General features: G+C 45.3%; 1 protein-coding gene across 10 annotated transcripts in view; it reads left to right on the top strand.

The window, feature by feature from the left end:
- The first annotated feature begins 1,688 nt into the window (after positions 1 to 1,688).
- Positions 1,689 to 13,139, top strand: part of ERI3 (ERI1 exoribonuclease family member 3) — a 122,068-nt gene continuing 110,617 nt past the window's right edge. For 3 of the 10 annotated variants that reach the window (XM_053920184.2, XM_053920185.2, XM_053920183.2), the window contains exons 1-2: positions 1,719 to 2,076; positions 4,112 to 4,187. In XM_053920184.2, the coding sequence (XP_053776159.1) occupies positions 1,867 to 2,076; positions 4,112 to 4,187 (286 nt within the window). In that variant the 5' untranslated portion in view covers positions 1,719 to 1,866. The other 7 variants (XM_071220894.1, XM_053920187.1, XM_053920190.1 and 4 more) reach the window with 7 other exon arrangements.

The raw sequence follows: 13,139 nt of genomic DNA, 5'->3' as shown, positions 1-13,139 counted from the left end.
GAAGAACCAACTTGGTTCTCTGGTCCCTGTTCTCAGTGCTCACTTCAGCTCAGTCACTTAAACCAGCAGCCAGGAGGTGGCCCAGGGTCCGTCTATTACAGAAAGCCTCTAACCCAGAGAGTGTAGGCTCACTACACTCTTACAGCTGAGGTGGTTGGCTGTGCCCTGTTCTCAGGCCAGATTCAGGTTATAATAAAGTGAGAGACAGGAGAGGCCATCTCAGGGCCTTTTATTGGTCTAAATTTATTTACCTATTTTTACTTACTTGTTTATTGTCTGTTCTTCCCACCCTCCCCCTCCCCAATTTAAAAGCCTCCTTGAGGATACAGATTTTGTGTGTCTTATTCAGTGAATCCTCGGCAACAGAAACAGTGCCTGACACTTAGTAGAGGCACTATAATTATATGTTGACTGGCTGATCAACTAGGATTAATATTTAAATGACATTAATGGGGGAGGAAGACCCAACTCCAGGTCCAGAATCAGGGAATACAGGCAAATGTGCTTCCACTTTACTGACCTTGGGTTAAGTGACATCTGTCCCTGCTGATGTTTATTCACCTCATTTGTCCACAAACATTTATTGTGTGCCTGCTTTTGCCTAGTACTGGGCTGAGTATTACTGATACATTGTGAACAATACAGAAATATGCTTACCTTAAAGGAGTTTACAGCCCTGGGGGAGAGACAAAAAGGAAATAGATAATTATAAAACAATGTGGTAAATTCTATAGGTGCAAAGCAGAATCACATAATGTGACATTAAGGAAGGTACTCCCAGCTCAAGCAGGAACAATTATGTCAAGGTCAGATCTCACAGAGGTAGCAGGGCCCAGAAGTGGCATCATTTCTCTTAAGTGAAAATATGCAGACAGCAGACAGAGGGCTTGATGAGGGAAGCTAGGTCCAGGAGGTGGTTCCTGACTGGGAGCTGTCAAAGCCATCACTGACTTGGCCAGGGCAGTGGTGTCCCAGCTCAGAAGCTGGTACCCATGAATCCCCTGAGGGCCATAACCTGGATGAAGAAACAGATCTCTGGTTTTGGACAGAGTTCTCGCCAGCTGACAGAAGAGACTGGAAGAGGCTGTCTGTGGAAGCTCCCCACAGTTGAGGCCAGAATCCTTTTAACCCTTAAGTTCCCTCCGGAGCCGACCTGAACAAGTCATTTTCCTCTTTCTTAGGAAGGCCCTTGAGAAATCTTAAGGAAAAAGAGCTAGGCATTTTCTTCTTAGCCTAAAACACACCTTCTCTCAGTTCTCCCCCCCGGCCCTCCACAGAAAGTGGAAAAAAACGACTTGTTGAGTGACCAAATCATGGGACGGTGTCATCTAAATATAACGTCACCTTACGAACCTATACTCACCTTATGAATATATTGTAAGGTGAGAAAACGAGAAGTAGACCTGGGTCGCTCTAGGCCTTGCAAAGTTTTCGTTTTTTAAAAAAAATTTCTTTCACAGTCGGTAATGAGCCCTCGTTCACTCATTTGAGGACGTGCAACCTCAAAACTACAAGTCCCATAAGGCTGGCCGCGGAGAATCACCATTTTGACACTCCTTAGCGCGCATGTCGGCGGGAGAGCGAACATTTGGAGAGAAGAAGCCCCGCCTACCTGCATGCCATTGGTCGAAGGAGCCTGTGGCGGGCTCAGCGGTTGGCCACCGCGCCCGCCCATCCGCTGCGTCGGCCGGGGTCAGAGTGCGCGGAGGTGAGTCGGTGTGTTGTGGACTCGTGGTGCTGGCTGCCGCTATTGAGGCGGCCGGGAACGGGCAGTGGGGAGCGGGCGGAGCTGGCCCTGCCTCTGCCCGGCCGGCGCCGCAGTCGGCGCGGGCCGCGCCCGCCGCCATAAACTGCTCTGAGCGCCTGATGAGGCCGAGGGAGACGTCGGGGCCTGCACTTGGAGGGAGCCTGCCGCGCTGGCCCGAAGGAGGGGGCGTTGCCATGGCGACAGCCTCTCCCGCTGCTGACGGGGGGCGGGGGCGGCCCTGGGAAGGAGGGCTGGTCTCCTGGCCCCCTGCCCCTCCCCTTACTCTCCCCTGGACTTGGATGGGCCCGAGTTGGGGGCAACACCCTGGGGTGGGTGATGCAGAGAGGCCCCCAATATTGGGCCCTGGTTGATGCATGCTGGGGTGCGGGTCGCGGCGCGCACAGTTTGCGCGGCTTGGGTGCTGGCCCATGTGCTCACCCTGGGATGCATGATCTACTGAGTAACGCTCAGGCAGAGAGGGAGCGGGGCAGGGCTCTGCGAGACAGACTGGGTGAGGTGACTAAAGGTGCTGACTCCTTACATGGGATTACCAGGGAGGAGGATGAGGGGTTTGACCAGAGAGGATAGAAACCCAGCAAGGAGATAGTAAATAGAACATCCCCTTTCTCCCTCCCCACCACCCACACGTACACACAAGGTTAGCAGTTTACCTCTAAGTAAATCTGTAGCAGTGGTGGTAGTGATGGTGGAAGGACTGAATAAGGGGCCTAACTGGGGTTACTTTCTGTTTGTTTTTCCTGCAAATGTTACAGCAACAGGTGCTTTCTTAAAACAAAAAAAGCATGAACTAGGATTGAGGTTTGACTTTGAGTTCTTGCAAAATATAACTGCTCCTTGTTGACTTGGAAGATGCTGAGTGTGGCCCCTCACTGGGGGTTTGGATTCTGTCCTTAGGGCTGGATTTTGCTAACTGATGGTTCCTATGGTTGCCTCTGCTACAAGTGTCTGGCCACTCTATGTCATTAGCTCTTTTCAGACATTTTATCAGTCTCCCAGCTGAAGGGCAAAAGAAAACACAAATCCCATTGGTGAAAGACTATGCACTATTCGAACTATAGTAGGTTGTGATTGGCTGAATGATTTTTGATTGTAGAGTTTCTACCAGAAATTGGCTTCATCAAATTCTGCTTTATTCTGACTTTATCATACACAGCATGCCTTGTTTTAGTGGGTTCATGCCTGGAGCTTAAGTATATTATACTTGAATACCCTACCATTTAAAAGCCAATTTATAAACAGGGACTTGGAGTGTGACACCACTAATGTGTGTGTCTGTGATCTTGGTTAGAAACCCACTTGGCTGGCTTTCCTCATAGAGGTGGGGGAGTGGGGGTGGGAGAAGGGAGCTGCCGGGAAGTGATTGATAAGGTTTCCTTTATGGATTCTGTGGTGCTTCACTGGAGCTCAGAGCACTTTGGCAACTTAAGCACTCCAAATTAAAAGCTCATTAACAATTCCTGCCCAAAGATCCTGTAAATAATCCTCTAGCTAGGTCATGGAGCTTGGCTGAGAGCTCTCCTTCCAACTTAAAATTCCAAATAAAAGTGCTTTTATTCGCTTTCATCTTGAAAAGTGTTTTGTTTGTGGTGGGGTAAGTTGGTGAGCGGCATTTTCTCAGGGGATCTGAGTAGAATAAAGTAATGTATAAAGAGTGGTAGACAGGAATAGATGATTCCAAACCTAGGTGTTTCTTGTGCAAAGGACACTCATTGCTGGCTTATAAGGGCACCTCTGCAACTTCTAGACCTTTGGAAGATCTTAATTAGGTGATAAATATGATAGTTGTCCATTGATGATTTTACTTGGGATTTGGTTACTTTGACTTTCTAAGAATTTGAGGCAAACCTGGAAGTATCCTGCAAGTTTCTTGGTTTATGTGGCCAGTTGCAATATGGCTTGGGCATTTGTGGCAACCAACCCCTCCTCCAGTCCCAGCCTCAGTTCCTGAGTTCTGAATATTGTCAACCTTACTAATGTCCTCTCCTTAACTAGACTAGGATTCTGGGATTATCCAGAGAGCCACCACTTCATGGCTGTCTTTCTCAGTCCAAGTTCAGATATTGTAACTATTTAGTGTTTCTAGGAGATAAGCCTCCTTAGGAAGAAAAGTATGCTGCTAGAGAACATGAAATCCATTGTTCCAAAAATAAGACTACTAGTAGCTTCTGAAACTTCTGTACAGGTACTGTCCTTCCACACAGATGGCTATTATCCCAAAGTAGTTTGAGTTTAGAAGTTTGAAGTATACTGTTGGTTCTTAAATTGTTTCAAACAGCAGCCCCCTGGGGATTTGATCCTTTGTACTGAAATAGACCTGTTGCAGAGATATGTATTTATCTACAGCATTGGGGCTTTCCAGCTCTCACAGAACCTTCAGCATCCCCAGCCACCAGCCTTGGCATCTTCGAAGTAAGGAGAGGTGAGAATCCTGCTGCATGATCAAGTTTGGCTTGACTTCTTCCTTATGTATATTTGGGCTTGGAGGGTGAGGGGTCAAGGCCAGTGCAGACTGTATTTTTCTATAGCTTTTTCTGGCAAGACACCATATGCTTAAAGACCATTGAAATTTACCCAAAGTCTATAAGGTGTAAGAGTTGGAGTTGGGGTACCCAGACTTTCAAGTTCTGTCATGGTTTCTTTGTTGGCATTGAATGTATGCAATACATGCAGTTACCTAAAGTACCTTTAGGTTCAGAAGGGTTTGATAGAGCTGGAATAGTTCTTTATTCTGAGAAATAGACGTCTTCAGACAGTAGGAAGGAACACATTCATTTTGGCTTTTGATTATACATTTGACCAAGACCTTTTGGGATCTTGGTTTAATTTGGTTCGTGAGTCACCTGTGAGTAGATGGTTAATTCTAGCCTATCTTCATTTTACAAGGATCGGGACTGGCTAAAAGGTGGACTCTGATGATTGATAGCCAGGATCTCAGAGGCTGTTTCTTTAATGAGGAAGGGCCAGGCACTTTGCTAGGACCTGGGATTGTGGTGGTAAATAAGATAGCTGCTGTCCCTGACACCACAGAGCTTACAAATTCATAGGGAGACAGACAATAAAGAAGCAATTATAATATACTCTGAGGGTGCTATAGTAAGGTGGGTATAGGTGCTTTGGGGGAGTACTCAGAAGGGTCCCTCACCCAGACCAGCGGGCTCAGGGAAAGGTTCTCAGAGGAAGTAACCTCCTGGAATTAGATGAAAATATGAGGGACCATGTGTGAACGTCAGAGCTTTGTTGAATTTGAAAAACTGAAGTTTAGTGTGATTGAAAGAGTACTCTGGGCAGGGGGCAGGAAAATATGGTGAGAAGTGAAGCAGGAAAGGTAGACAGAGTCCAGGACCTTACAGGTGGGGGAAAAAGTTAGGCTAGGTCAGCAATCTTTTTCTGTAGAGGACCAGTAAATATTTAGGCCTTGTGGTCCTCTGTCACAACTATTCAACTCTGCTGTTACAGCGCGAAAGCAGTCATAGTATGAAAATGAATGAGCACGGCTGTGATCCAGTAAACTGTAAAAACTGTGGCCGCTGGATTTGGCCTGCGGACCATAGTTTGCCAGACCCTGGATCAGACTCTCATAAGAGCAGTAAGAATCCATGAAGAGGTGTTCAGCAGTGCACTGATGATAATACATTTGCGTTTTAGAAAGTTTGCTCTGATTTCAGTGTTAAGAATGGATCGAAGAGGACAATACTGGAGCAGAGACCAGTAAGGAGGCTGTGGCAGTTACATGAGCAGCATTTCATATTTCCCTCTTTGAGGCAGTGTTTTGACACTTAAAGATTGAATATAAGTGAATCTCTGCCTATATGTGTATACTCGTTCTCTTTACTATTAATTTTCAGAACATCTACTGGAGCTTAAAGATGTGGCAATACCAGTTCCTATTTCACAGACTAGAAAAGGCGTAGGGAGGGAAAGTTGGTGTCGACTGATTGAAGACTTTGGGAAGCCTTTCCTATTTAAAGAAGTAGGGAATGAATGGAGTCCTGGTAGGGATCTTGGTCTTAGGGATCTGGGTCTTAGCTTAATGTCCATTGCTTTGAACTTCTTGAACTATGCACACAGGGGAGGGCCCATTTTCCTAAGCTTTGTAGGAATTGTTCTCATTATATGTCTTACTTAGTCTGTCCTTGCTTGTGGCAAACTGATGACCTTTTTTCTGGTCTTGGGAATGTCTCCTAGTCAGGCACAAGGACCAAATAAAGTTGAGTGTCTGATGAATTGTCCTCCTCCTCGGAGCCCCAGTGTACTGGCTCTGCTGAAGGGTAACCTATAGGTTTCTGATAACAGTGTTATCATAGTGTTATGTGACCTTGGCTGAGTGACTCACCTCTCTGAGTTTGGCTTTCCTACCTGTAAAATGGAGATAATGGAACTTAATAGGGTTGGTTAAAGGATTTAATGAGATAATGTATGTAAAGCTCTTAGCACAGTGTCTTTAACCTTTGTTACCAATAGTATTTTACACAGTAATTTTGAAAATTATTAATTGTTACAGAATTAATAACTTTTGTTACTAATAGTATCTTACGCAGTAATTTTTGAATAATAATTTTTGAGAGCAGTCAGCAACAATCGGGGCCTCACAATTGTAATTGTGGCCATAGGGTAGAAACATAGACCCTGGCAGAGCAGTCAGCAGACAGGAGGAGGTTACAACTAAAGCAAGCCACTGCTCTTCATAACGCAAAATTTTCAGACATCAGGAGTCCCATTTAGAATCCCAGAACTTTCTTCAGAGTGGTTCTTAGCCCCAGTACCGTCAGTAAAGCGAATTGAGAGAGCAGCTACCCAAAAGTAATTCACCGAAGTGTGACCAGTCATTTCTCCTAGTCTGTCAGGGTCATTTATTAGTGTTGCTACCCTTGTGGACCTACATCTTTGTAAAGTGCCTCTCAGATGTCTTTTATTACTTTCCACCACCACTCCGGGAAGTGGGTCAGGTGGTCAGCATTCATTATTATCCCTGCTACTCAGTGAGGAAACTGAGGCCCAGTGAGGTTAAGTGTGCTGCCTGAGGTCATCCTGTAAGGTGTTGGGAGAGCTAGTGCAGCTTTGCCTCCAGACGGACTTGTGTTAGTTTATTGCTGTGATTTCTCTTCCTTGGAGTGAGCGATGTGTAATCACTGCAGAAGTGCATTCTGATGCACGCCTTGTCCAGATTTGCTAGGCTTGATTTGGGTCCCACTTTATCCGCTTGGTCCTGTTGGGTTTTAATTGTTGGCTGCTAGGAACAGGCCTGCCAGGAAGCAGATTCCCTTTGGGTCTTTGTTTTTAGCCCGTCCTCCTTTGGGGACATTCTTGGGGGAGCTGTGGGTTACCAGAGATTGCTTTGATATGTTCAAAATTGTGCCTTGTGCCCCACAGCTACAGGTAAAATCAAAAGGCAGATAATTTATGGGAGTGTCAGAGCTGGCCGCTGGCACCTCAGGAGGCCATTAGTATGCCTGTTCAGACCCTCTGTGTCCTTGCAATTGATTCCTCTTTGCATGAGCTTGATTTGGGAAGCTGTAGATCTGTGGGTAGTGATTGGATGTGACAGTCCAAACACTGGTCCCTAAATTAATCCTTTTAATAGTATTCTGGCACCAAGGCGGTGTTTCTCTCTCACTCTTTCTCTCTCTAACGGAGGACAGAATGGGGTGGTTGAGGAGGAAGCCGAGAGACAGGGAGAGTGAGAGAAAGATGCTTTGCCCGGTGCTTAGGTCCTGCTCTGCTCTAACATGTTTTGATTCCAGAGCAGTTAGCATCATGACTTTGGGCTTACACACTCTTTCAGCAAACACTGACTCACACTTGCTTGTGCCTGGCTCTGTGCTGGGAATACAGAAGTGAATAAGACATGGCCCTTGCCCTTAAGGATCTATGTCTAATTCAGTGTTTCTCAGACTTTTAAAACTCATGCACTTTTCCATGAAAAAAACTAATCTTGTGCTTTCCTTTAACGCTACTTGAAATTTTAAAAGGCATTAAAGGGTCTGACCAAAAACAAGTCAGAGAAATTATCATGTCAGATATGATCTTTTTTTAAGTCCTCACTGGAGAACGTGCTTATTGATTTTAGAGAGAGAGGAAAGGGTGGGGGGTGGAGAGAGAGAGAAACGTTGATGTGAGAGGGAAACATCAATTGGCTGCCTCCCGTATGCGCCCTGACCGGGGATGGACCTGTAACCTAGGTATGTCCCCTGACCGGGGATCGAACCCGCACCCTTTTTTGGTGTATGGAACGATGCTCAACCAACTGAGTCGCCCAGCCAGGGCTCAGATATGATTTTTAAACACATGTGCACACACATACATCTATACCTGCTATCTTCCATCCTCACCTCCCTGCAAATGACTGGTAGGAGGAGAAACAGGTAACTAAAAATCTTAACAATATAGTAAGGTAAGAGTTATGAAATAGAGATAAACTGCTAATGGATCACACTTAAGCAATTAACTTTATGATGAGGTGTCAGAGAAAGCTCCACGAAGGGGGAGATTTGAGCTGGATTTAGAAGAAGGAGCAATAATGTGCCTGGGGAAGTACATTTTAGAACCGAGGAAGGAGCATTTGCCAAGGCACAGGTTTCTGAAAGGAAACGTCGCATCTGGGGAGTTGAGCACGAGCCGGTTGTTACCTGGCCTCCTGCCGGTCTCTCCACCCTGTGAGGTGGGGGGGTCTGCTCCACCGGAACTGTGCGTGAGAAGAGGCCTTGAGCCCCTGTGATGCAGTTGTTTTCATCCAGGGTTCCGCTTCCCGGCTCTCCTTTTTGTGCTCAGGGTCGCAATTTGTTATTCTTGTTTAAATATTTTTTTAAATGTTATGCAAACAAATTTGAATGAATTGGACAAACTTAATTAATTATTGCTTGTGGTTGAGTTAGTTACTTTTAGTTGAAGTCACACCTTACCTCAGAAGAAAAACTGAAGTTGATATGTAGTGTTAGCCTTATGGCTGATGGAATCAATCCAGTGGGAAAATGTGGGCCCTCAAATAGGGGAGAGGAGAACTGGACCCCAAAGGACTGAGTGCCTTCTTGCCTGAGTTTTCTCATATGTAAAATGGTAATACTGTTACCCATTTAGCTTGATTGTTGAGAGGACTGGATGAGATGAAATATGTAAATTCCCAATAGTGTGCCTGGCTTATAGATTTTCAGAAAATGTTTTTCTTTCCTTTTTGTCATGTATTAACAACAATTGCTCCCTTTTACTGACCACTTACTATTGTGCAAGACACTTTATTGTACATTGTGTGACTAAATTGAGCCCCTAAGAGATAGGTGTTATTATAGCTATTATTACAAAGAATAGATGGTGGAGTCAGGATTTGAGCCTAAGCTTGGCAAATATGAGCATTTAAAAAAAATTTATTTATTTATTTATTTTTAGAGAGAAGGGAAGGGAGGGAGGAAGAGAGGAAGAGAAATATCAGTGTATGGTTGCCTCTCACGTGGCCCCCACTGGGGACCTGGCCTGCAACCCAGGCATGTGCCCTGACTGGGAATTGAACTGGCGACCCTTTGGTTCGAAGCCTGTGCTCAATCCACTGAGCCACACCAGCCAGGGCTAATACCAGCATTTTGACAACTATCTATGACTCCTCATTTTATATCAGTTCTCCATCTTGTAAGCAGGGGTATAGAAGGTTCTAGGTTCAGATGCTGTCTATGAGTGTGGGAACTGCTTAACAGAGTGAGCACCATACCCTGCCCTTCATCTACTTCTATCCTGTTTATGGTGTATTAAGAAATAAGCCTTTGCCCCTTCTTGTGTACGATGGGGTTACAACTGATTTTCAGGATTTTACAAAGAGATGTTTCCCTTTGTGGAGTTTGCCCCAGCTACTGGGTGTGGCTGATAGATTGGCAAACAGGCAAATCACAGTCACTTCTTTTTATGTGCTGCCTTGACCTGCTGGGACAGGCAGGGGAGAGTAAACCTCAAGTGTCCCGTGACGTTGCCACCAGAATTTGATGTTCCTGAATGTCTTTAGTGACTTTAGCTCTGTTGATAGTTTTGGATTCGCAGCTACTTATGATGTTGGGCGAGCTTTCCCTAGCTGTGCGTTGGAGCAGAAGCAGCTCGTAGCTACAAGCCAAGGGAGTGACAGGTTATAGAGAGGAGAATGTTTTGTTGAGTTGAGGGTCCAGCTTTAGAGTTCCTTCTTCCATTCTACTTTGGGACCATTGGGAAGTTGTATAGAGGTTCCAGGGCCTGTCAAACTGTGTTGTCTCAGCCTCTGCCTTTCAGACCTAGGTCTCAGGCCCTTGGCTTCCACTGTGAGATTGCATTAAAAGCTTGGGGGACAGGTGATGAGGCCTTGTGTTGGGGCCCTGGGTTCTATTCTTACTCTTACTCACCATGTGAGCCTTGTGCAGTCTGTTTCTCTTTCCGGGGCTCCTTTTCACTGGCTGGCTGGCCTGTGTTGCTGCTCAGGTTTTCTTTCACCTTTGGCAGTCTAATTTTCATAGAAAGTGCTCTGGCAGTAAGGATGCATTCATTAGATGGGAGATTATGACTTTTGAAGGCATGCAGTTTATTTATATTTTTCCCAGGCTATTTTAGTTGTCTAAGATAGAGCCTGTGATCGAGTGAGTTCCAGACAGGTATCTCTCTATTCTCTGTTGATGCTTCTGTGACTCAGGTGCCTGCGCAGTTGTGGTACTATGGGTCAGGTGAGGACAGGGACTTGCACTAGGACTGGGAACTGGGGAAGCTGCGGCTGACCCAGGTATTTCTAGTAATTGGGACTGAGAATCTTTCTCTGGTGCTTTGGAGTTTCTCTGGAATCCCCTGCCTCCCAGTCTGACTTTTAATGGAATGGATTGAATCCAGGGATGTATAAACCCATATCCTCCCCTCTCTCCAAGATTCCAAGTATATGTGGTTTGGGAGAGGGGGTGGGAGTAGATGGCAGATCCCATATTTCACGATGGACTTCTCTCTTTCCCATCCCCCCAGGCTCCCCTGGCCAGTGTACGTGGATATTAAAGGATGCCCACCCCCCCGCCCTCCCTTCCCCTCTCCAGTAATGGAAGGCTATAAAATGTCTATTTACCCAAGACACCAGAATGACTCCTCTGTGGTTCCACTAATCTGGTGATTTGGTGCTTCTCTGGTCTCTCAGGTAAATACAGATTGAAGCTTTTTATAAAGGCATATTATTTCCCTCATTAAATGTGTGTTTTGGCACATGCGTTATTTACCTGACGGACAGTAATGGCTGCAGAGGAGCCATTGGTGTCTGTTGTGTAAATACTCTGCACAGAGACCGTCCTCCAGGGGCTGTGGCTCAGGCCCGTTTCTCCAAATCAGGCTGGCCCTGTGGCAGTCCCTGTTTACCCCTCCCCTGCCCCTGGGGGGCTGGTCCCTTCATTTTGAGGAGAGAATCATTCATTTTCCTCCTTGTCATTGGCTACTTAGTACCATTAATTTACTAGGAGAGAGAAAAGAGTATCTGAGAATAAATGTGTATGAGTCTTGGTCTCTGATGAAAGACTTTGTGCAGAAATACACAGAATCATAGACTGTTTCTTTTGTGTCCTGCCCCTCAACTAGACACCAAAAGGCCCAACTGGTAATATAAGTTCTAGACTTACACTCTGCAACCTTGTGACTAAAGTATAAAGACATCAATAGAAAAGAGAAATCCCAAGATGTCGGAGGTAACAAGGGTGGGTGAAGCTCCACTGCACTGAGGGCAGGGGTGTTTCCCGAGTAGGCGCTCGTCAGCAGGAGTGCGCAGCCAGGGCACCGACTGGGGGCTCTTAGTTGGAAACCAGCCTCCCTGCCAGAAGGGAGCGTGCAGCCTACATTCTCCCTCATGTACCTCTCAGTTTCTTTTTTCTTTTCTTTTCCTCCTTCCCTCCCTCCCACCCTCTCTTCCTTCATTTTTCTTTCTTTCCTTTGCTTTTAGAGAAGAGGAAGGGAGAGAGACAGACATGGATGAGAGAGAAGCATTGATTGGTTGCCTGCCATAGCACCTGGACTAGGGAGCTCATGCACCCAGACCAGGGATCAGACCTGCAACATAGTTCTGTGCTTTAACTTGAAATCAAACCCTCAATCTTTGGTTACAGGATGATGCTCAAACCAACTGAGCCACACCGGCCAGGGTTCTTTTTTCTTTTATTAAGCCACATTGCGTATGAATTAAAAGATAATTTTTAAAAAGTTTGAAATAGTCCAAATTTACGTAAAAGTGTGAAGTTCAGTACAAAGAATTTGTTTTAACTGCTTGAGAGTTACCAACCTAACGCCCCATCACCCTGAATACCTTGTGTGTATTTCCTACATGCCAGGACATTCCTACCTGACCAAAATCAACCATTAAAACTAGGAAGTTTTGATAATGTTACCTCCATCAAATCCTCAAACCCCATTCAGGTTTTGCCAGTTGTCCCAGTAAGATTCTTGGTAGCAAAATGATGCAGTTCAGAATTGTGCACTGCATTTAGTTATCAAGTCTCTTCAGTCTCCTTTAGACTTACTTGACCTTCATGACCTTGATACTTTTGAAGATTCCAGGCTGTCCCTCAGTTAGGGTTTATCTGATATTTTCTAATGATTATATGTAGGTTATGCATCTTTGACAGGGCTGTCACAGAAATCAAGCTCTGTTTTTCTCATTGCATCCTTTCGTTTGGTGCATGATTTTGGTTTACCCCATTATTAATGATGTTCATTTTGTTCAGTGGGTGAAGGTGATGTCTGCCAGGCTTCCCCATTGTAAACTTCCTCCCTGTAATAATAAGCATTCTGTGAGGAGATACTTTCAAACTATGTGAATATCCCATATCAAACTTAAATTTTATTTATTTATTTATTAGTGGACCCATGGGTTTCCTTTATATTTAACACATTGCAATCTATTAATATCATTATTATTTGCCAGTGGAATCCCTTTCAAGCTACTTCTGCATCCTTTTGATATGTTTTTATCATTGAGCATTTCCTTGCTTTCTGGCTCAAGATGTTTCAGGTTCAGCTTATCCTTTCCCTGCCACAGCCCTGAAATCAGCCATTTCTCCAAAGAGCTCTGGAGAATGTCATTTAGAAGGTGACTGGGTGCTGTGTGTGCTCATTACTATTGGAATGTTGCTGCCCCCTGACCCTTCAGCAAGCAGCTAGAAAATATATATGCATGTTTTTATATATTTGTGTATGTGTGTGTGTGCACGCATGTATCCATCCTCAATTGCATCTAGCTTTATTTTTATTTATATATTTTTAGAGAGAGGGGGAGGGAAAAGAGAAGCAGAGAAACACCAACTGGTACCTCTTGCATGCCCCCTACTGGGGACCTGGCCTGCAACCCAGGCATATGTCCCGACTGGGAATCAAAGCAGCGACCCTTTGGTTCACAGGCCGGCACTCGATC

The sequence above is a fragment of the Desmodus rotundus genome, chromosome 3 (genome assembly GCF_022682495.2).
Source record: "Desmodus rotundus isolate HL8 chromosome 3, HLdesRot8A.1, whole genome shotgun sequence".
Taxonomy (NCBI): Eukaryota; Metazoa; Chordata; class Mammalia; order Chiroptera; family Phyllostomidae; genus Desmodus; species Desmodus rotundus.
Note: the sequence above shows the minus strand (reverse complement) of the source record. Positions and strands in the feature narration are given on the sequence as shown.